At 39.7% G+C, this 25,240-nt stretch overlaps 1 protein-coding gene across 4 annotated transcripts; it reads right to left on the reverse strand.

Annotated features, from left to right (window-relative positions):
- Positions 1-1,719: 1,719 nt before the first annotated feature.
- On the reverse strand, positions 1,720-25,017 carry ppp2r3b (protein phosphatase 2, regulatory subunit B'', beta). Of its 4 annotated transcripts, XM_044132050.1 has the most exons (15): positions 24,780-25,017; positions 23,956-24,335; positions 12,188-12,373; positions 11,739-11,842; positions 11,044-11,146; positions 9,382-9,456; positions 9,193-9,279; positions 8,124-8,280; positions 7,587-7,635; positions 7,421-7,510; positions 7,165-7,340; positions 5,144-5,262; positions 4,938-5,044; positions 4,486-4,527; positions 2,577-2,684 (listed from the first exon to the last, which is right to left on the reverse strand). In XM_044132050.1, exons 2-14 carry the CDS (start codon positions 24,301-24,303, stop codon positions 4,509-4,511), a joined length of 1,620 nt encoding a protein of 539 aa, XP_043987985.1. In that variant the 5' UTR covers positions 24,304-24,335; positions 24,780-25,017; the 3' UTR covers positions 2,577-2,684; positions 4,486-4,508. The 4 variants fall into 4 exon arrangements, with proteins under 4 accessions (XP_043987983.1, XP_043987986.1, XP_043987985.1 ...); XM_044132048.1 differs by lacking the exon at positions 4,486-4,527 and having other exon boundaries at positions 1,720-2,684; XM_044132049.1 differs by lacking the exons at positions 2,577-2,684; positions 4,486-4,527 and adding an exon at positions 4,534-4,647.
- Positions 25,018-25,240: the final 223 nt, after the last annotated feature.

Consider the following 25,240-nt stretch of genomic DNA (forward strand, 5'->3'; position numbering starts at 1 on the left):
TTAATGGTGTATTATCCCATATGTCAAAAAGCTGGTGTATGTAATGTTGGCAAGATTGCTGGAAAAATCTAGAAAATTGTGACTGGAAAGGTCTGGAAATTAGAGAAAGAGAGAGAGAGAGATGTGTGGGAACCCTCTGGAAATCACCGATTAAGACTGAGCTGACTTTCAGAGACTGGATATTTTCAAGAAAAATGTAAAAATATCAGAATAACCAGAAACGCTGAATCAGAGAGAAGTTTGAAAATGTACAGCAATGTCAACATCTGGATAGCTTGGAACTCCTTACTCAAAAATAGGCTTAATTTAAATGCTTAAGAGACAAAGTTAAATACCTTCTTTTTCTTTTAGGACTACTTTAAAACCCAAAGATCATGTGACAAAACAAGGCTTGTGTACAGTTACTTGTTTTTTTTAAAGTAGTATTTAAAGCAGAATAAGAATAAAACACCTTGACCATTTTTGCAAAATCACAGAAAAAAGTTTGTACTTACAAACTTATAACAGGTTGTAAATTCAGTGTGAAATAGTCTGTAAAATCTTGTGCGTTTGAACCAAGTAGCTGCTGCCCCAAAACAGAAAACACCTCGGCTGATGAGTAGAACTGTCCAGAACGTCTTTTGGACATATCAGCAAAGAGCGACCAACTCTGTAGCAGTGAAGTTGGAAGCATTTTTTATTTTATTTTTTTCCTTCTCTGGCCTCATAAATATCATTTCTGATCGTTACCTGACAGCCAGTGGATTTATGTTCTATCAAAGTGCGGCTCTGCTCAAGCAGTCATTACAGGATGAGTTAGAAAGTGTCTTTTAAACCTTTTGGTCGATCAGGGTTTGCATTATGTGACTATTATATATATATGTATATTTTTTAAACAGTGCTGTAATTAAAAAATACATCTTTAAGTTCATCAACGTAGCTTTTTATATCTGTCAGATTTCGTTGGCTCTGTTGGCAATTATTTATTGTCATGACACTTTATATGTATTTGTAATCTAAATAATTTGAATAAAACAATACCTGTAGCCTCTTACTGAGACATGCGATCCATGACCGTTTAAAAAACAAACTTGAATGCATTTTATTATATGAAAAGTTCATTTCTCACAAGTTTTTTTTTTTTCTCCAAAGCAACTGTCTAAATGGCTCTTAAGCCCCAGCGAAGACATTCAGAGCGTTGACCAGTAAAATAAGTGTCCCGTTAATAACTGTAGCTAAAATGTTTCAAATATCAGTCCGATAGAAAGATTGAACGCTTGTTTTGGATTTATTTTTGCAGTACTGTATCATAGCCTGTACCTGAATTTTCCTCACAATAGTAACGGCATCATTTTGCATCATTGCTCAATTTTCCTTTCTGCCACTTTATCTAAATATACAAAACATTTCTCAGTGTTCACCTCCCTGCCGAATCCTTAAGCAACTTCATACTCATGTGGAAAAAAAAAAAGAAAAAGAAAGAAAAAAAAGATGTTTTTGGCATCGGAACATTTATGCAGGTGTGAGTGCACGGCAGAAGTAAAACAGTGACAGAGCAATACGGGCAACTGGAAAAAAAACAACAAAAAAACCCCCCAAACAAAACAAGAAAATCATACACTTTGAGAATGTCCCACATTCTTTTCAGATGAAATTAGTCATATGGTATAAAAACCAGCACTATTCCTTTACTGTTGTAACTAAAGCTTCATTATTAATAAAAGAAAAAAAACAAACAACCAAAACAACAATGTTCCTTTATTTCCTCCCAAAGCACATTCACGCAAAGTACTCTGTACCATAGAAAAATGTCTAAAACTCCACATCATTTACAACACGGCAAACTCATAATAAATATGTACAGTACTTCATAAATTCATCTCAAATAATTTAGAAACCCAGCTCTACATTAAAGTCCTAATGAATGCAGACACGTTCAGTATGCAGTTTGAGTTTGAGTGTGTGTGTGTGTGTGGTCACGTGAACGGCGAGCAGAAGGCTTAGGCTGTGGCTCGTTAGGAGTTTACCCTTTAAGCATTTACAGCCTGGTAGAAAGCCCCTTTGATATGATCACTGGAATGTAACATTAGCCAATAAATCGGATCCCTGAATGAAATCAATAAGGTCTCTTAAACTATTCAGGGAGATCTGGTGGAGAACTAATGCCGTGTGGCAACTCCGATGTTTCGGTGCAGCAGGACTTTTTCCCTGAATGATCCGTGACGGTAAAGGCTTCTTAACATGAGGAGGGAACAATAGTGAAAGATAGAAGGAAAAAAAATAAATAAAAGAAGAGCTACAGCTTTCAACATTATTAAGTCATCTCTGGTGATTTTTTTTTTTTTTAAGTGCAATACATGAAAATATAAAACTGCCTCTCTGAGTGCTGGAAACCTTGCAGCGCCACACACTTTTTACCATTCGTTCGTTAAACGTGCGGGACTTCGAGATGTCTAAGGCGTCTTCTGGTTTTTGAGTCATGCGTCTGGTTTTTTTTTTTTGCGCGTCGCTGTTTTCATAACCACGTCACGCTGACTATATACGGAAGAGGAGGGTGGGGTGGGGGAGGACGTCATTCGAAGTCGTCTTCGTACTCGTATTCGTCCAGGTTGCAGTGTGGCGTGGGGATCTCAAAGAAGTGTCTCTTTGCCAAACCCAGCTCGCTGGAGATGTGCTGCCCCAACGGGCTCAAGGGATTATCATACCTAAACAGACACAAGGAGACAGGGATTACCAATAACACAGTTGTTGGATACCGATAAATCCTCTGGAAATTCCCTACAGGACGCCGAGGTGCTTTTAATTAATGCTGGATTTAGACAATCATGGTGAAAATGTATTCCAAGACTTATGACACTGAGAAAAGAGCCGGCCAATCGGCAAACTTTTTGTTTGTCGACTGGCCGGCTCTTCTAACAGGTATGTGTCCTGCAAAAGTATTCACACCCTTTGGACTACATTTTATCGGGATTTTTTAAATTTTTGTTTTTTTTGGGGGGGATGGACCAATACAAAGCGGAAGGTAGACGATGCACGGTTTTCCGTCTCTATCAGCGTCGGACATCTAAACACTGAGATCCTTCTCCATTCTTTGCAACAAAGCTCCAGATCAGTCAGATTAAAATCGATATTCAAGTCTTGTAGCGGATTATTAGTTGGATTTAGATGCAGATCTTTGATTCCTGCTGGAAGGTGACGCTCTGAGCTGAACACAAAAGCATGCCACTATTTCCAGATTGTCACACTTCCTCTTTCACTTCACATCTATGTGCCGTCTTCCTAGAAGTGCACGACTCATGGTGGTAGTATGTTGGTGTAGCTCTCTTATGTTCTGATTTGCTCTTTGTCAAAAGAAAAAAAAAATAAAAATGTTTAGAATCTTTATCATTTTGGTTCTGCATGTTTGGGACAATTGTTCCCTCTGGTTTATGATGCTGTGCAGCTGGAAGGACTTTTAAAAATTCCTTTTTGGACAAGTGATTTCTTTTTTGCACAACTGGGAGCAGCTGATCCAAAGCTCAAATAATACCCCGAAGTATGAACCCAAATCCTAGAGGAGTTGAAAAGGAGGAGGAGAGGAAGTTTGAACCATCAATCACAACGGTTACGGATCACATCGCCTACTTCAACATGTAACCAAATAACCAGAAAAAGACTTTGAAAAAATAAGTGGCAAAAGCAAATGAAGTAGATTATTTATTTATTCCCTTCGGGATAAATGAAGTAGTTTTGAATTGAACTGAATTTGCGTTGACCCATCTCGTAAAACAGGACAATTTGTGATTGTAACATGACAACGCGTTTCAACCAAGTTCAAGGGGTATTAACACTTCTGGATTTCACTGTGTGTGAGCTAAATTCGATAGAACGATTAAAACATACATATAAATGTAAATGAATTTCCAACTTGTTCCATTTCTACACATTCAACAGCAGTTACGGGGTAAATGCAGCCATGCTATGAACACAGGCGGGAAACACGTTTGCTTTCTTGCCAGGAGTTGAAGAATAATCAAACTTGGCCGCAGAGGTCGGTTTCTCATTGACGAGAACTCGCCAAGAGAGATCGCCGTTTTTTCTACAAACTTACCACATGGCGCCGATAAAGCTTCATCGTGACTGAAATTAGCCGTCATGGCAAGAAAGCAAGCAAAATAGATTCATCCATGACGTTGAACCGCGTCTTTTAGCAAGCACATGAAACCGGAAAGGACACAGGAGCACCACACGAAGGCGGGGACAGATGTGGAGGAGCTTTCATTGTTTTCCCTCAGGTAAAATAGAGATTTAAATGTAAAAAGCTGCAAGTTTCGGGAAGAAACTCCCAGGTCTACTTTCTGTCTCGAATGTGTGAATATTTGGCCGGGAGAGGGGATAGACGCTAGGAGTAGGTTTAGGTTGAAACTTTGCCAGAGACAAGGAACAAAAAAATAAAAATTAAAATTAATTAATAAATAAAGGAAGGAGGGAAAACGTTTAGCCCTGCTGAAACCCTGAGTGTCTTACCTGCTCTGGGGAGCTGCCTGTCTTTAGAGGTCAGTGGTGTTCCTAAAAGCGCCACACAACATGCCTGTCAACAGCCTGGTTTAATCACTGATTCACTGTCAGAAGGGTTGGGGGGGGGAGCTCATCTGCTGCTGCACATTATCCTCAGTCAGAGCAAGCTGGCTAAATAAAATGTCCACCATGACAAGACAATTCAAAACAACACAGACTCTCTTTCTTCCATTTTTTAGCACCAATAAATGTACAGCAAACGTTAAACTCCAACTAATGCGACTCTAAAGCATCGTCAGTTAAAAACCACAATGGCATTTCTACAATCACACGAAGCACAAAATGACTAGATGAAACTTTTCTGGAAGACTTTCAACATGTGGACGTTGCGCTTCGTCAATATTTTAACAAAATCTGCCTCCGATTATTGGAGCTGCAGCTGTTTCTGCCGTCACACTTACACATCATTGCAGTGATTATTTTCAGCTTCCTCTGCCACCAGTATGTCGTACTCCTCTGCCGCGTACTTCTCCCAGTCTGAGACCTCCTGGCCGTCCGTCTCAGCCTCCTTGGAACAAAAAACCCCCCCAAAAAACACAGTAATGGTTAGAAAATGGACTTGACGTGTGATGGGAGGATGACCCTAACCCATCGTGTCTTTACGCACCCTTATGACAGAGAAAGGGTCCCGCTGCTCGTGGTTCAGGTACTTCTCGATGTTGAAGAAAGTGTCAAAGAAGATGTGGGCCAACTTGCACCTCTTGAGATCCCGCAGGGTTATCTTATCTACCCAATGTGAAAATGAATAAATAAAATAAAAGACACTTAAGTACCCAAACAGAAAGTATTTAAATGTCTTAAATTTACCAAGCAACTGAATTTACAGTGAGTTTAAATTACATCCAGATGGACTCTATTTACTCAGTAGGTGACCTATTATTTTAAGGGTGGGAGGAGAAAAGGGATGCATACTTGTCCCTCCACTTCACAGTTATACACTGATCTGTGTTGGTCTATCATGGAAAGTCCCAGTGAAGCACTGACGTTTGGGGTGTAATGTGACAAGAGTGTGAATAATTCTGGAACAGAATGAATACGGTTTGTCCATTTTATGCCTTTGCTTACACCGAGCACATTAGTAATAATATATTCCAGCGCTACCAGACAGTTTTATGTGTTCAACAGTGGAAATAAATTAGGGGTGGGTTATAATAAACGACCAACTTTGAATAATCTTTAATTGTTTTAATATTCAGCCAGTTTACAGCTCCTGGTAAAGCTGTGCTGCGATAAATCACCTGATTAATCAGCAAATACCAAATTCTAAATAATATTGGGGCCAATTATTTCCTCGACTAAACCTAGCCATTGATGTCTGTTGTACGGAATGGGATTTAAAACAGAGCAAGAAATGTTGCCAATATTTCAGCCGCCTTCCAGAAACTAAACCCGACTTTTAAAACTGTATAACTGACCATGCACATTCTCCGTCTGCACGGAAAGCAGCTGAAACTCTTGCAACTACAATTTACGACGTTCAAAGTGGAACGTTTATGAAGGACACGAACAGTCTTTTACTAGCGTCTCGTCTGCACATCAACAACTGGAACTGATATATGCTGCGAGTCGAATTATCAGCGAGTCGCATCAAAACAGAGTAAACGTGCTAGTATTAGCCTAGCCAAAAGCATCATTAGCAAAGGGCAAGATGTGACTTTCCATCATGTTTTCACGATGTAAAGCACTTCGGTCTACTTTGTTGCTGAAATGTACTGTACAAATAAAATTCACTGACTGATATACCTGGAAATGTCAGGCTTTTCAAAGCATTATTACGACAAAATATAATAAAGCTGCTGAGTTTATTGTGAGTACATGGTTTTAATGAAGTACTGGAGTTGGACTTGATATACGCCTATATTCTAATAACTCGAATCACTACTGGGGGCATCCCGAAAGAAGAGATTTCCCTAAAATAAGACAAATGGTGTTGTCCACCATGCTACACTATTAAACACCAAAAGATTTACAGGCATTTCCCTTTCCTCAAAGGTCAGCCTGTTTTGTATTAAGTTGTCTACTGCTTGAAATTCAGATATATACTCAAAAATCCTGGTTTTGTCAGTTAGTGTATTTGTGGGAATGACAATGAAGGCTTCAGCCGTTTCTGCTCAGCTGCAGGGAAGCAATAGGCTTTAAAGTTACACATCTTGGCATCAGTATGGATATTCTTTGAATTTATGACATTACCTACGTGAAGAATTTTAAGTGCCCCCCACAATCTGTTCGAATACTTTAAGTTTCTCTGCCTAGTTACTGTTTAGAAAAAAACATCTCGGTGAAGCGGTTGTTCCATATCAGGTTACGTGTAATTTTATACAACTCTACTCGTGCAGCACACCATCGGGCTGCACTTGGGTCACATTCCAGCAGTGGCCGTCAATACTAAACACGCATACCCCACTGTGAACTTCTAAATCACACAGTGGAGGAGTTAAGTGTTGGAGGGAATTTGTTGACAGTGTGGATGACACCAGCAGCTGGCCGCAGGCAGCTCAGTTAGTCCTCTCATCTGTAACCGTTCCCTCGGCCGATGATCAATGATCTGGCCTGAAAACGCGCCTGTGCCTCTGCCACCGAGGACAGCCAGACTGCGCGCTATGAGGATAAATGTGAAACAGCGCCGACCTTCCACCTCGGGTTTGACGAGGTCGAGCATTTGGCAGAGGCAGTCCTCGAACGGAAGGGGCTCGATGGCCATGGCCTCCAGTTTCTGACACTGCTCGTCGTAGAAGTACTCCAGCTCATACATGCTGAGCACCCCGTCCCCGTCCAGGTCCATACAGCGGAACCAGTACTCTATGCTGCAAAGGAAAGAAAATGCAATCAGTTTAGAAAACAGGAAGAAGGATGATACAGTCAGTGGGGCCAAAAGTCAGGATACCTGGTGTCAGTCTTCTTATCTTCCTCGGAAATGAGGAACCAAACAAAATCGGCGTAGCTTAGCCTTCCCTCCTTATACACCCGTCTGTCCCTGACGACGACAGCAGAAAAAGAGGATAAATACTGGTAGCCTACATCAAGATAACATATTCTGATACTCGACTCACCTTGTGACTGTTCCTGAGAAAATCCTTTCAATCAATTTCTGGGAAATGGCTGCAAAACACAAAGTGGAGCAGTCGCTTACAACAGAGCTCTCTCACTCTCTCTCGGCCACCAAACAACTCGACACATGTGGCCCCCGTTCTCATTCTTTCCAGTTCGGTTTTTGTGACAGCACCATAACTCATGGTGGTCATCGCAGTGACCGCATAGTGTTAGAAATTGTTCCAGACATGGCGTCATTGAAGCAGAGTATATACGCTGCTCTCTTATTGATCTTGTGTCTTATTTCCCTTGCCTCACCCTCAAATCATCAGCTAAAAACATGTGGTGTGAAGAGAGAGGGAGATTAATCTATTTTTCTGCCTATGGGTGAGGAGCTAATACGGTCCTACAAAACTTTCGTATTGGCCCATTTAGATTCTGGAGAATTGAAAAAAAAATAAAAAAAAGTCATAAATGGAGCAAGTTTAATGGTTTAGTGTTGAATAAAAAGGTAGGGAGAGTTTTTGGATGTGATTAAGTGATCGCGGCTGGTTCACCTTGGTCATTGTGCCGCACCAGGTCTTTCCGGTCAATGTAGAGGTCATGATCAGAGTCCAGCTCCCAAAACTTGCAGTAGATCACATAAAAATGCTCATAGGAGAAGTATTCTGTCAGCTGGTTCACATCTTCCTCCTGCTCCAGCAGCGCCACATTCTGTGCAAATAAATGAAGGGAAAAGGTTTTTTCTTCCCATGCGACATTTAACCCAATCGTCTAGTGTGGTCTAAAAAAAAAGAACAACAATAATTTACAAATCCCCAAATTAAATAAAGGGTCTTCACAAAGATTCCATGTTTGGAAATTTTTTCACAGTTTGTCTCCTTGCAAGCACAAAATTTAATGTGTTTTTTTTTTTTTTGGAAATACAGATTTAATGTAAAAGGCAAAATACAGAGCAAAAAACTAAACTGCACATCACTGTGAACATTTGATTTTTAGAACTGTTAAGAAGATTCTATTATTATTGTTTTTATGCTATTTGTTGTCAATGTATTTAACGGATCTCTCTTGTAAATGAGCCTCAAGAGATTTTCCCATTTAAATAAAGGATTAAAAATACTGAACAAAAACATGCCAGGAAGGGCCACAGGTGGCAGAATTTATTCTTATAACTAGTAAACTATTCCCTGTATTCAACGGGTATTTAAAATAAGGCAATATTTATTATCTTTCCACTCTGATGTAATTCCAAATAAAAGGTGTTGATAAAATAATATTTAAGTCAACAACTGTTTTCTTTAGGTGGTAAAGCCAGAACTGTTCAGTCTTCCTCAGCTTAAACCATTTTGCAAAAGATAAATGGGAAAAGATTTCAGCGTCTGAGGGGAAAAATACAAATGCTTTTCAGTTTTTTCTTTTTTTTTTTACTAAAGTAAGGCAAAACAATGTACCATATGGCTTCTACTTCATAACCTTTTGCTACTTTGTTTTGGTCCAACAGAGTATCAACAAAATACGTTGACGTTAATAGTTGTAGGATGACAAAATGTGGAAATCTTAAAGGAATAAACTTGGATGGGGCACCAGATATAAGAAGAAAAAAAAAAAAACAATTATGAGATTTACCTGCAGAAAATTACTTTTCCTGAGCTCAGAAAAGGTTATTTTTCCAGTCCATGACCGGTTCACATTGTAAAATATCCTCTGAATTACCTGAAAAAGAATCAGCGGTGTTAACTTCCAAAAAGGACACAAAAACTGAAAATCCTGTTCAGTACCATCGCCTTGCGAATGGGTTTTTCTTTCCCCACATACCGTGGTGATATATCGCGAGTGAAAGTCCGGTGCTTCTTTTAGAAAGGCCAAGCCTGCATGCGAGTTCACTACATCCTGAAAGCATAAAGCACAGATGGTTTACTCAGCTTCTGCTCCACAAAAGAAACAATCATTTTTAGCTCTGTGAAGTTTTACAACCGCCACTTTAACAGATACGTTCTGGTAAATTACACCGTTACTTTCAAAGACAAGCTAAGTAACAGTCCACATCTGGTTTAAATCTGTGAAAGATATATCCCAACGCCTGCCTGAACAGGAGTATGAATCCACACTAATAGAGACATCAGATGTCGGCCTCTTGTACGTTTTGTCACAACTCTCATGGGAGCAGAAAACACATCGGAGATTACTGAGAGAAGCTGGCCAATACAAATGTTCCTGTAAAATCTTAAAGCACTAAGTGAGACAGTTGGGCAAATAGTACGAGTTTCATAATGCCATGAAGTCACCAAAGCATGCGTTTTCTAATAAACTGTAGTTACAGTCTTATTAAAACAATTCTTCATGTCTTTCCTCTATCCAACCTTCCTGGCACCCACCAAAGGAAGAAAGCGTTGACATAAAGGCAATGGTGGCAATGATATTAAAAGGCCTTGTTCCGTGGCAGCCGTCATGCCTCTTTGACTCTTACTGGGAGAAATTAAATCATAGAAAACACATAAATCACTGGCCATAGGAAACAGGCCGGGACAGTCAAATCTACTCCACTGCAATCCACCTTTCATTCATCAAAACAGTCAAAGGCGATTCGCCGAGAGGAGCTGTACAAATTAAACAGCGTGTGCCACACGGAATCTCTGCCACTATGCTAACGGGTGTTCGGCTGAGACTGAAAGCTCGCGCAAGCATGAATGTGAATCAGGTGTAGGGAAGGGCCCCGGCTTGGCCCACAAACAACCTGCTGGATGGAATGACAACACCGGCGGAGTTACTAAAGCAAAGTGGAAGGAAAACTACACATTTATCATTTTTTACAAACAAGAAGTGTGGCGTACATTTCTATTTGACACTCTTTAATGTGATACCCGTTGATGGAATCAGGGGCGACTAATTGAGTCTGTGTGTAAATTAAGCTAAGCAAAAACGCACCTGGTTGTTGGACTCATATCTTGGAGATCATTAGAGAACAAATTGTATCATCTTTAGTCAAGTGAACACAATTGTCTAGAATTTTAATCTCTAGATATGCAAGTATTGCGGAAACCTACCCAAAAAGACTTGGAGCTGTAACTACAGCAAAACCTGGTTCTACGAAGGGCCGACTCAGGGAGTTTAATACAAATGTGCACAACACAAGAAAAAAAGAATAATAATAATTTTTTTTTAAAAAAGTTTTCTTTCCATTACAAAATTAGGCACCACATCCTGTTGATATAACTGAAAAGAAATCCAATGAAGCACATTGGATTACAACCCTCACAGGTATGTGGTCATAATATGACAAAATATGAACATGTATTAGAAATACTTCTGCATGGCAATGCAACCCCCCCACAAATTCTCCCTTCTTTACATAAACAAGGAAGGTCTCAGAAGGGCATGCCGCAAATTAAGCTCAGTTTGCACCACCCAAACCAGGGCAATTTTGCCATCCCACACTGCCAAGTCCTGCTCTCTCCCTGAGTGTGCTGTAGTCAGTACCTGCAGGAATGGAATAAAGTCGTCTTGTTCCAGGTAATTACAGCCAGGCTTGGCCAAGAGGTGCACAAATTTAGAAGCATCATCGTGACAGGTCTGCAGCGTTCTGGAAAAGCAAAAGAGGGAACAGATGGTTGTGAGGTTGCTGCCTCGTTGGCTCGAAAGCCACTTTTCATCATTCAGTCAAGGTTTAACTCCCGAGACTAAAGATTACAAGTGCAGAATAATACATTCTGAAATTAGGATTCAGCATCGGCGCTGGTTGATCAAGGCGCTCAGGGTGTTGTGGCCAAACGGAGAAAGCTCTAGTCATGGGTTTAGGTCAAAGGCCACGTCTGTCCGAGTTCTCTGGAGACTCGCGCATTAACACAAGGGCATGACTATTGCACACAGCAACATTCAGCTCATAGACACTTTCATTGAAACCCCAACAGTATCTCGGCTTCATACAGTAAAACACTAAATGGTTGGTTTCTTCCTTCTTCTTCCTTTGTGACTTTCTCTGCTCTTTCTAAAGCCAATGATGTCTGTTTGGGGGGGAAAATAAAATAAATAAATAAAATCAGTAAAGATGTCTTTTCAGTGACCATGTTCCCCGAGTGAGCGGCCACTATTGTTCAGAGGCCAATGTGTGAGCCATTTAGCTGGGAGAGAATGACCCAATGGTCTAGTGGGAATAAAAATAGCTATTGTCTTACTTTCTCCACATAGCCACAAACTTGTGTACCGAGATGAAACCCGTCCTGTCGCCTCCGGCTGAGCAGAACAATGGCATTTTCCAGTAGAGGGGACACTCGCAGGTCTAAGACAGAAAAACAAGGCAGTGCATGACAACGGCAGCTTCTAACATAGAGCAAATGTAAAAGAAATGCAGATGGGAGTTTTAATTCAAAACTATGTTTGGTGGGAAAAAAAAAAGCTAGCATTATATCATTTACAGATTTCCCTAAGTAAACATAGCAGTCTTTGCTCTCAGGTGCTCCTCAGGCCACTGACCACATTCCTTAGCAACACGGAAATGATATTTTCCAATTGGAGGCTTTTTAAAAAACCAGAAAACATTCAAATCGTCGGAAGCCAAATGGCACTAGTGAAAATAATCCGCCGGTGGGCGGCCGGACCGCGATGCGACTGCTCACGTTCTCACCTTGGCGACTAGCCCCATGTCTTCAATGGTGGCCCTTTCATTTGGGAATTGTGAAAATATTTTCTCAATTTTGGAAATGAGGCTGTCGATGTTGAGGTTGGCTTGGGGCCGGCCCTGTGGGAAGTAAAACTTGGGAATGTTTTCACTCAGTGCAGTGGTAACCGGCTCCTCTGTCCTCACCTGGGCCTGAAGAAGAAAAAACAAAACAAGAAACAAAAACTGTTAGCTACTGACGCAGCGAAATGCTAACACAGCTTATTCCACATGTAACCATATCTCTAAGCAGTCCGAAGACCTCATCAGGGAAGGCCTGTGAATACTTAGGACTCATAATCATTATCCACTTATCTGTAATAGATATTCCTGATGAAGTTAGGATCTAATGGTAATCCTGATGTGCATGAAGTGATACGTTTCAGTAATTCTTAACATTATTTTACCAGTTAAATTTTTTGTGGCTTTTTAAAATTCTATAAGCTCAGACAGGTACAGACAGGATTAACACATCAGTCTCCCAGAGCAGTTTTTGACCTTTATTGCATGGTAATCGATTAATCACATGATAAAATGTGATTAATGTCATTTCCATTCTATTGATTTATATATCCTGAGGGGCAATGTTATTTAAAGAGACATCGTGACCCACTGCATTTATGCAATCCTATGATGCAGGAATGTTTGTGGTTCACATTGAAGAAGAAACAAAAAAAAAACAAGCAGAGACATCTTTGCACAGTGTAAAAAAAACTGTTACCAGATTAGAGGCAGTAGTATATGTGTAAAACGACAGACTTAATGGTTTAATTATAGGGGACATGCAGTGCATGTGTTCATTTTGAATTCTGACAGGAGACACGTTAGGGCTCCACAGTTAAGAGGGTCAGCTGTAGGGCAAAAATACACCACAGTATCTGTTCTGTAAAATCCTGACTTCCAATGTATCACTGTTTCCCAAAGCAAATAGAAAACCTTTAAAGAAAAGGAAAACAAAATGAAGCATTTAGGTCATAAAAATCATGACCTAAATGATTTTAGGTCATTTAGGTCAGTTATCGGCATATCGGTTATGCATATCGGTTTTGCATAACCGATATGCAAAACTAATAGTTCAAATGCAGATTTAAATAAAAGTTGTTTTATAAAGTTTACAGAAAGCAGCCTTATATTTTCCAAATACCATTTTATTTTTCCTCAAATGCAGTTTTACTCTTAACCAAATTCGAGTTTTAAATTTGCCATTTCTTGTTTCACAAATTAAATGCATTATTTCACCTGAAAATGAATAAAAGTTTCTTGCAAAAATAGCCAAGATATTTGCAAGGACATCACATATTTTCAGTTATTTCTAACTTAAAAAAAACCTGTGCTTTCTGTGAAATAAATAACCTTCAGGTGTGAACTCTCAAGTCTTTAAATGCTCAGGCAAAGCTTTTTCTAAAAACAGTATTTGAGCAAAAACTTGTAACTTTCTTGTATTATGGATCTTTGCATGTGAAGCAGCTTGCTGAAGTGTCTGGCTAACATTAGGTTGAGTCACCTCTTCTGATATAACACTGATAAATTGGCTACTAATGTGGTTTTTGGCATAATTTAGTTATGACAAATTCTTAAATCTCATATGATTTTCTGTTCATTGTGACAATTCTGTTTATTACGATTCTGTTCATTACTTTCATGGACAGAATTTATAACAGCCAATGTGTTGAGGGATCAGTTTGGATGGCCCTAGGATCCAGGTCGGGGAGGGTGGGAGGTCCTGCCCCAAGCGGAGGACTTTAAGTATCTTTGGGAGCGGGAGATCGACAGGCGGATTGGCGCAGCGTCTGCCGTCAAGCGGGCGCTGTACCGGTCCATTGTGGCGAAGAGAGAGCTGAGCCAAAAGGAGAAGCTCTCGATTTACCAGTCGATCTACCTTCCCACCCTCATCTATGGTCATGAGCTTTGGGTCATGACCGAAAGAACGACATCGCGGATACAAGCGGCCGAAATGGGTTTTCTCCGTAGGGTGGCTGGGCTCTCCCTTAGAGATAGGGTGAGAAGCTCAGTCATCCGGGAGGGACTCAGAGTAGAGCCGCTGCTCCTTCACGTCGAGAGGGGCCAGTTGAGGTGGCTCGGGCATCTGGTCAGGATGCCTCCTGGACGCCTCCCTGGTGAGGTGTTCCGGGGATGTATCACTGGGAGGAGGCCCCGGGGAAGACCCAGGACACGCTGGAGGGACTATGTCTCTTGGCTAACCAGGAGAGAGGGAAGTCTGGGCCTCCCTTCTGAAGCTGCTATCCCGCGACCCGACCCCGGATAAGCAGAAGAAAATGGATGGATTGATGGATGGATGGATATTGTTATAGCAGTGTGCTAACTCAGTGCTCAGCTAAAGGGTGACAAGCCCTTCAATTAGTAGAAAAATCCCAAATTGGTTAGATCGCATCAACATATTCAACAACACTCTGCCTCTTAGTGGATATTATTTCGTTTTAAAAATTACATGTCTCTCTCGTCAAAGGGCTCCTTTTCTAGACAATCACATTTTAATCTTAGATGTAATAACACCATTATTTTTCCTGCCCAAACTCGAAACATTCAGTTTTGTTTTGTTTTTTTTTAATCATTTTTTCTCTGTAAATTTCTAATTTTGAACATTTGAATGTCCAGAAACTGAAAAAAAAAAGCAGCTTTCTGGTCCATATTAATGCAGTGCATTTTGATGAATAAAACTAAACTGGCCCTATCAGAGAATCATGTGTGATTATTTTTTAGAATAAAATAAAAATATAAAACCATTATTATAAATTCCGTAGCATTGAAGCGGTCCACATTTTAGGAGCGGTGCACCAATTGCACTTTTCAGGCTGATCATCAACCTTTAAAAAGCCTGACCTGCCGATTCTGGTGTTTTTGTCTGAAAAGTCATTAAGTTGGTAACAGTGGGGTGACTATTGTTAGCCATGAACACTGCAGATTTTCAAACCTTTGGGGGGGAGGCAGGTAAGATCAATGGATAAGATGGGTCTCACATGCAATTATCAAAAAATTAAAGAAAATCTGGGCCAACTCACTGGTGCACCCCTACAATTTAGACCAATTTACATAGGATATTACATAATCTAAAGACAGTTCTTTAAACTCTCATTAGTAAAATAGGAGCCAATACATCAGTTTTTAGAACTTTTCCCACAGGTGTGAAGACACAATTACAACGGTAAAAATTATTCAGTAGGAATCATATTCTTGGTGGATTCTCTAGTTTGCTTGTTTTCACACCAACAGAGTCTAATTGATAAAAGGTGAACTGGACAGAACCCAACTCACCCCAAAGGGTTGCGGGAGTTGAATAATGCTTTTACGCTTCACATTGATAACCGTTGTACAGATAAACTCTGTTAAACTTCCCGACGACACACAGACATGACATCACTGTTAAACAACATCAAATAAAGCAGCTGCATGATCTTTGAAAGAAAAAGAAAACTGGTGCACTGCTGGGTTTTTATGAAGTGCTTGCTATTATTTCTTTAACAGCAACAGTCTTCTAATATATAAATACTCCAGTGTAAGGAAACTTTAGAAGGTTATACTAAAAGAAGACAGCCAATACGTGTTTATTCATCTACTTGGATCTAACAAGAACAAGTAAATAGACTCATTTTTATTGGGTTCAGTGATTTAAAAAAAAAAAAAAAAAGTTTTAGAGTATTGCCACTACAGATGCATTGATGCAGAAATCAGAATAATCTTTGAATTTCTCCATCTTCTATTGGATCCAAATCTTCTCCGTCTATTAAAGAACAATAACCTCCAAATCAAACCAAGAAAACAACCATATCAAAAACTGAAATCACAGAATGACAAACACAAACTGCTAGTCAATTTTCATTCATCAGCAAACAATACCATTTAAGGAGCATCATTTACGATCAAATGCACAATGAAGGTCTTTTGTGATTGTGATGCTTTTGTTAATGTGGGATGTTTGTTGTCTTTTTAGTGGCAATACAAACAGAGCAGATCTTTAGCCTTGTAGAAGTCTCACCATCACCACAAACTCAACTGGAAACCACTTAAATCTCCAACTGTGAAGACTTTGGAGTTATGAGATGACACTGTTAAGATCCCTATTTTGTGCATCACAAAGTGACATTAAGTTCAACCAACTAATAAGAGTGTCGCATTTTAACAATACAATGACAGATGAAACCACTTACAGTCAAAATTGTTATGTTATTCTATGAAAAAAGCAACTTGAAAACATGATGCTAGCCCCAGTCATAATCTTACACAAAGGTCCATTTGCTAGCCCTAATAGATTTACAAATGAATCAATTTGTGACAAATAAAGAAAAACACACCCACACTGCATCTTGTTAAAATATTAAATAATGGCTCTGGGGTTTGTATTGATCCATTACCAATAAAGACTTCAACAACAGCTTATTAAGGCCTTTCAATTCTGGGCCTGGCACAGAAGATGCTTGTAAACCACAAGTGATAATCTGCTTATTTTATCATGACAAATGACAAATGCTGCTGATCCTCTGCTTGTCAGTGCTCTGTGTTGGTATCAGCCATGGCTATAAAAGGACATAAACATCTCCTGTTGCCCCGCGCTGTCCCCTCTCTCGCTTCATGCTTGCAGAGTTCTTGAGCACAACTGTTAAGCCACATGACATTTTGCACATTGCAAATGATGTGGTCTGAAAGAGGACAGGAAAGCAGCTGGACACAATGTGCCAAAACATAAATATAATCAGGTAGAAGAAAGTTTCCCTCTCATCTTTAGAGAGAGAAAAAAACCCCACAATTTCTTGTTACCTTTCCTTTAACGACCGTTTTGTTTCCGCTTTAAGAACGAGAAACGACAATGACGTACGACACAAAAGTTCAGCACACTCAATAAAAACACCTGCCTGTCCTTGCTGGAAGGCTCTGAGCCTCTTCTTGAACCGAGAAGGCAGAACAAAGTCGCATCCCCGCGCCAGGAGAGCCAGCTCCTTCCTGAGGTCGGGATCCTGACGTAAAGTAAGCTCCCTCATCCTCATCTTTGGGGCAGTCGTGCGCACAAACAACGCCTCAATCCAGCGTTCCCCTCTCTCGGCCGAGCAAACCACAGGCAATCTGCACTGCGACTTCACCACAGTGGAGGGTCCTCTTTGGGGGGTATGTCCCTGTGATTGTCCTCTGTCAGCCTCAGAGCCTCTTAATGCAAGGGAGCAGCTGTTACTGTGACATTCCCTCCCATTCCTGATCTGGTCGCAAAACCCTCGGCTCTTGCTGTCCCCGACACTACCTAATGTGCACGTACACACACGTGGACGGGTCAGGGACCTCTTGCTTCAAAGCTGTTGGTGGAGATAAGGAGTGACTGGGTGCATGTGTGTGGGACTCACTTGGACTGTGTGTGCGGGATGGGAGGGGTGTGAGCGGTGGATCTGCCCTTTCCAGTTTACATTCCGCTGCGCTCGTGGAAGGGTTATGTAAAGCGACGGGGCGTGTTGTTGCCTGCAGTGTTCGGCGATCAATTGGGAAGATGCACCTTGAGATGAGAGCGCGCTGCTCGTGTTTACAGATGTTTCTCGTAAAAAGCTTCCACACACTATGCTTTGGCAAAACTTTGTCCTTGGTAAGAGCCTGACAATCCAGCTGGATGAGAAATCTTGACATTACAGAACCATGAGATTCCTAAAAACAGGATCTATCGCGAAGGCTACACATTACAGTACAATAATCTGCAATAAACTGAGCCTGAAAAACATAATGAGAGGAAAAATTAAAAGTAAACAAAGTAGGATTTAGTACTCCAAGATAAAATAGCTGCATGTCAAGCCATAATTTCATCACACATATTACAAACTATTTAACATCCAATCTTTGTGATTTTTATTTCGACTTCCCTTTGCAAGCTTCAGCTGCCAGTCATTCCAGGTCTTATTATAGTTGATGGGCCATTGAGAGCGGGGGAGGTGGGGCCGGCATGTCAAACTCAAAGGAAAGATTACCAACTCAGTCTGCGCCTATTAAAAGCATCACCAAACACTGTTTGGGCAACCCAAGAAACTAGATATGGGGAAACAAGAGTGTATCTTTAGTCCTCAAACAAACATCCACTTCCAGTTTTCGCTGCCCTGGAATGATGGCAAATTCACCTGTCCTGCAGCTCAACAGTTGCCCTCGAAAAGCTAACTATACAAAGAGATATAGTTAGCTGTATAGTCTGTCGTCTGACAATCAAAAACTGACAGAATGTCCACATGGGAAAGCTAGGTCAATAAACCTTTACGTGTTTCCGACACTATTATTGTGAACAGAAACTAAAAACACTTGTCATTTTTTCTTAGGTTCACAGAATCCAGTTTTTCCACTGGTTGGTACAAACCCTGTTGTTGTGGTTGTACACCACACTGCACTTCCTTGAAAAGGAAGGTATGAAGGCTGTTCACAGCCTTGGACAGAAAACTTTATTTGAGTAATCAACTGAGCTTAATGTGTTGTGAGATGGTCTGTAAATTGGCACTGATATAAATCTATTTCTTTATAACTATGTAAATGATCTATACCTAGCTTCAACATTTGTTTTTCACATCAGCACATTGGATCGTACTTTTCTTATTCATGGCAATATTGATTTAAAAACAGTTTAAAAACAGTTGTTTGCTAACATGGGTTCACATATTTGATAAAAGCCGTTTGTTTAGGTCATTAACTGTCTATTTATTTTTGCTGAGATAAAAGAAATTGACTTTTTATGACACCACGACGTGAAGGAATCCATCAGGCTGCTGGAAACAGAGAGATTTGACTCTGGAGAAAATACAAAGATCTCTACATCCCAAGGATCGGAAACATCTTCATGTTGTGATATTTTTAGTTTGTCATATTTGTGTTGAAGTTATAATTTGTTGGCTGGAATTAAATCCTTATATGCACTTATTTGTCTCGGTGTCCTTCCCCCTTCCCTCTCCGTTTCTTATAGGCTAATCTTTGTGTATAAATTTTCCTGTGTGTTCACTGTTAGAGGTAAGTTTTGTTTGTAAACAGATTTATCTTGGTTAGCATTTTCTTTTTCTAGACTTTTGCTTTTTGATGGGTTTGTGTTAACTATTTTTTTTTTTTTAAGAAAAATTAAACAGAATATCTTTGGCCTTACTGCTGAGTTCCTGACAACATGAAACAAACTAAATTTGTGTTTTAAGAGGCAAGACCTGCTGCTATCACAACAGCATGTGATGCCTATTAGAATTTAACCTCCTTCTGGAATTACATTAAGGGTTTGCCCTTAAAATCATGAAGATGAGAAACCTTCGGCAATCAATCCAAACTACAACTCACCAGCGAGTGGGTCAACAAGCTGCTTTCGTCTGTCTCCACTCTGATGGATCAATTTAACAACATGAAAACAAACACAGGAACCCAGTGACTCCTCCACACGTCTCTAATCTGTAAACTCCGGCAGTAAATCTGATTTGTACACAACACATGTTCCCAGTCATGTCTACCTCATTACACAACAGCTAAGATGAAACATTGCGAGTAAGTGACCATTACTCAAACAAACACTAGTTAAAGCAGCATACATGATGCTCCACTAATGCTAAGAACAGATATCTTTAGATTTAGCATTAGTAACCTAGTTGCACCAGAGGGACAAGTTGTGCACATATCCCTTTGCTTAAGCGGCAGCACGGTTACATCATAAGTAAGCGTGCTGCCGCCACTCAATATATGCGACAAGGATTGGGAATGTAATGTGAAAATGTGCCAAACATAGGCCTGATTTACTGATAACATGATGAACTCACTGACTGACAGCACGGGTGCCAGGATCTACTTTATGATGTAAGCAGATCAGCCATCTTGCATAAGAATAAAAGCAATAGCATCGTCACACTGCTGAAAAACAACAACAACAACAACAACAACAACATAAAAACAACCAACAAGCCTGCAGAGTAGAAGAAGTGGATAAAAGATCCTAAGTTAGACGACTTTACGGTATTCAGCTACTGACACTCATCTGGGATCTTATTGCTCATGAGAAATATTGTTATTGAAGGTGACAATCTGAATGAAGGGATACAGGGGAGTAACATCCAGCACAGCAGACATCAACTAACGTGTGCATATGTGTAACAAGTTTTTGTTTTGTTTTTTTTTTTCAGAAAGGGGTTTTTAGCACAGGAAGGACACTAGACCATTGGTGCCTCTTTCGTTTTATTTAATTTTTAAAAATTCATTATTTTGGTTTACAACATATTGTTCACCTTCAATTAACTGAACTTATTCCAGTAAGTTTGGTTTATTGAAGAAAAAATTCTTATCTAGAAGTCTAGAGGACAGATCATTTTTGCTGTTTGAAGCAGATTATTATTAGCATCTTTATCATCATTATTATTTTTATTTAAATTGAGCAATTTTTTTTTCCCTCGCTCAACAAGATAGTTTAGCATCAGAAATGGTAAACTTTGGTAACAACAGGTCTTCATCTGCAAACGACTGAACTGACTTCAAGATGCTTTTACTCAGCAATTCGATACATTTGATCTGCACATGCCTTACAGACATTAATAAACATTATGAATAAAATAAGCTGAAGAGAGTAAAAGAATACCACAGACAAAATCTTAAATCTCATGCCCCACTGTAAAAGACACCGTCGTAAACATAGTGTTGTTTTTACAGGTGTATTTTATCCTTTTCTGCCTTAAATCACTGAACGTAAATGTTGCTTAAGCCATTTCCCGTCAGATGTGAAACCACACTTTGAAACTGTCCACTCTTGACATCCAACCACAACTAAAACAAAAGCACTTTGGGGAATGACACCATGTCCTCCCTCTTGAAAGGCATGCAACTGATAACATGTTCTCAGAGGCCCCTGCTTGTAACGGCAGCTATGTTGCTTAACCCCACCAAGAAAGTTACAAAAAAGATAAAGAGGTTGAGAAACGTGTCCTCCACGTCACGTCAAAGAAAAGTTGTTTTAGCCGCTGCGTATTGTCCACACAGTCTTGGTTCTTTGTCAATGGCCAAGTGCGCTCAGAAGACAAATCATTTTATGATTTGAGCTAGCAGGCAGGAAAGCCAACCACTCACAAAGACCTTGCATTTACTGCACATACTTTAAATAAACAATCTACAGCCACATATCCCGACAATGAGCAGCATCTAATAGAGGCGGTATAAAAGCAAATTAAGCAGAGGATGAATGTGCTGCCACACCCCATCTCACTGCCAGAGTTCTGGGTAACTAATGCCAACACAAGGGAACCAAGGCTATCTTTATCAGTGTCTGATGTCAAAGTCAGAGCAGCTGTTCCAGCCTGCATCAGTGTGACATAAATCGAATTTTTGAGTAATCCTTTAAAGAATGCATCTGAATGCCGGAATTTATTTCTGTTGTCTCAAAATAGAAATATCACACCCGTACGACATCATTATCGCTTTAATACCGAGTGAATCAGAGCGGTCGCAACGCGTGACACATCGCAGCGGAATACAGGAACTGTCCAGCAGCTGCTTCACAATAATGTGTGGTGAGCGGGTATTGGGGCCAAAGGTTATTGGGGAGAGTACGGATTCATGTACGTGGACACAAAGAAAACACTTGGCCAGTTTTCCATGCAAACCAGTCAGTGCAGTTCAGAAATTGAGTGAGAAACTGGACTTACTTCACCAAAGAAAATCTGGGAATATGACTTTATATTTCTTATGTTCTCCTGCCCTGATGTTCCAGGCAGTAAGGACACAGATGGGAAACCAATAACTACTTGAATGTTCACTTGTGCCCCTCTTTAGCGAGTCAGCATCATGTGGGTTGTGCATTCTTGAGAAGCACGTACACCCAGCTGTCTGACGGTCTCGGTGTCATTCATAATCCAACACCAGGACGCGAGACCTTCAACAAACAAACATTCTTTTGACTTAACCTTTCTTTTTGGCAGGTAGATTTGTTTCCCCCACAATTAAAACTAGTTATCCCAGAGGGTTAGATATGATGAAATAAGATCAATAACACAAAAACTCAGGGAGAAACCTGAGTGATTCAGGTAGGGCTGGGTGAAATACTCCCTGACCGCATACCACATTTATTGAGGCGGGGGGGCTAGACAATTTGATTAATACCTACAACATAGACCCACAAACATGAAGAGTCTGTTCAGAATATAATTACTGCTGTCAGGTTGTCAGCAGCCTCTTGTGGCCAGCAAGAGAAAGTTTAAAAACCAAGAGAAAACAGCAATACGGAAGTACTGTAAACACATCGACATATGTAGATTTTTCTAATCAGTTGCTGTCATCTCTTCCATGAAAGCTTAAAATTGATCCCTAATGCAAAGTTTTCTACTCAACGTAAAGATTCACATTTCAGATATAAGTTATTAGTGGATTGGAAACCCAGTGTTTTCAGGTAGAAGCTTCAGTGTGCCTTCATTAATTTGATTTAAAGGTACAAAACGATGAGTTCTGCTATTTCCACTGTTTACATGGAGGTACTAATGCATCCTGCAGTGCTTCTGTGCTTCACTATGGACAATTTTTGTGAATGGATAGAAACCATTGATGTACTGATGCTATTCTGAAATGTTGCAAATACTCAACAAAAAAATATAGTAATAACAGAACTGATCTGTTTAGTTTCAGTCATTTTATACTTTAAGTTATTGACACAAAATAAACGACACATGAATGTCCTGCATCAGAATGTCATTTAACTGCAGGTCTTGCTTCACAGATATTTTAATAAGCAATAAAACATCTCGTTGAAGATTCTTGCATTTTCAATTCACAAGGCTGTTTTTTTAATAAAAAAACCCCCAAACTTGTCAAATGATAATTATTTAAATACAAATATTTTTCTTAAAACTGTGTTTGTTAAAAATAATTTAATTTAAAAGTGGGACAACATTTGATGGAAGATAAACTTGCGCCTCCAATTCAATTATTACCCTATTTTCTAATCCTATAAATTAGCCATGCTGTATTCAAGTATTTAAGCTCCGCATATCACTTATTTCTATCTTTTTAGTAAGTATTTCTTATTAAATATATTGATAAATAGTGATTGAAAATGCTCAAATCTACGATATGATTGCGCTATGGGATTGCGCTCATCTGATTTGGAAATAAAGACAGTTAAAAAAAAAACTTTCAGTGACTTTTTCCCAACATATAATATTCACTGCCGCCACATAACCATATTTCCTTGCAGAAGGGTAAAAGTAGATTATGGCAAGAAAAAAAACAAAAACAAAAAACAAACTTTAAATCACTGGTTAAGAAACTTATACAAAATATCTGAAGGCCAGTCCAAATTTGATGAATAGTCAGTGTGTAGGGGATGTCTCTTTTTTTTTCCAAAAGAAAAAGAAAATTCAAAAGAAACAATAACGTGATTCCTCACCAAGATATCAGTGCTGTTATTTGTATTTTTTATTACTTGGAGGCTGGTTGAAATACCCGCCATTTAACGCAATTTCTCCACATGCATAATATTGGGAGGAAATATAGAGGATGACCCAGAGTACAGTGGAGGGGCTATGTTTCCATTCCAGCCTAAAAAACGTCTTGGAATCGCACCGAATGAGATGAAGTATGTTGCCGAGGAGAGAAATACCTGGGCTTCCCTACTGGACCTGGTACTACTGTGACCAGATCTGGTTAAGCAGAATACAATGGATGGAGATTCAAGAATGGAAAGACAGGCAAGCAGTCTTTTGTCTGAAGCCGTCATTATACAGTGTCCATGTTATAACTTTGTGCTTAAAGAGATAGTTTACCTTCTTCGTGCTGACAGACCTCCGCAGGACTCTCCCATTGGGTCCTGTCACCCGTGCATTGCTGCTGCTGCGAGAGGGCAGGGTGCTGTTGGGTGCAGGGCTTGAATTGGTACCCAGGGGCTTTTTCTCTGAAAGGTTCTTCTGTGATGCTATGTTGTTGTTCTCGTTGAAGCTCAACGACTTTTTGTCCTGTGCATTTCCACTACACAAGCCGTTATACTCGCCACTTTTAATTAAGTCTAGAAAATCCTTGAGGACCGACTGTGTTCCAGGATCACTCAACCAGTTGAGAAACAGCTCGTCAACCTTTACTTTGAGAACCGGTTGGAGAACTTGTGGTGACGGCATCTTGCTGACTAATGTTTCTCTGAAGGGCGAAACTGTGTAGGGGAGGGAAGTAGCATCAGTGTCAAAGCAAGACTTTTTTTTTTTTTTAGAAAAAAAAAACAATTAACAGGAATTCAAATATCAATGTTGTTGAATGAGACAGACGGACACATCTACGTTGAGTTTAAAGTGAACATCTAACATTCGTAAACAATATCGAATTTTAGCGCGAACTTTCAGTCTATATTAGCCCAAAGGGAGAACGTATAATATGAATCTGCAGCTCTACTCTCACAAACTGATCATTTAAACTATATTCCTGAGCACAACAATCCAACCTATCTGTGATTCACCTGAAATCGGTCCCGTAACGTACAAATTCTAAAACACAGTTTAGAGAATTGGTCTGTTAATGATGTCACTTCGTGAAAATATACTCCGACTCAGTTAGCTACATAGCTTTGACATGCTAATGCTACCTAAACGAACATACAAACCTCACTGTGAGCGGACGGTAGAGCGAAACGCCTCGGCATCTCATTGCACTACTTTTCCTTCATGAGTGACACTGCATTTACATACAGTTAGAGCAAAAATAAAGCTACGATCCTGACGCTAATTCCTGGAAGTAAAACATGGAGCAAATGGGGCAAATAACTTTTAAGATCACGTTCCCCTGGTAACCACACTAGACTATCGCGAGAATTTTGAAAAGTTCGCTACTGGTGATGAGAATTCCACTGCTTTTCTGGGATCTTAGCTTTTGGCTACAATCTGTAACAAGAATTGATTTTTTCCCTCTTTTCTGAGTATTATTTTTGCCTATTATTCATCTAATACCTTCTTTTTATTATTTTAATTAATGTGACAAAGTCTTTATAAGAGTAGACTATTAATACTATGAAAAGGAAAAATTATTAAATATTTTGATATTATGATCTTCCTTATTATTTAATAT

This window comes from Gambusia affinis, linkage group LG11 (assembly GCF_019740435.1).
Source record: "Gambusia affinis linkage group LG11, SWU_Gaff_1.0, whole genome shotgun sequence".
Classification (NCBI taxonomy): domain Eukaryota; kingdom Metazoa; phylum Chordata; class Actinopteri; order Cyprinodontiformes; family Poeciliidae; genus Gambusia; species Gambusia affinis.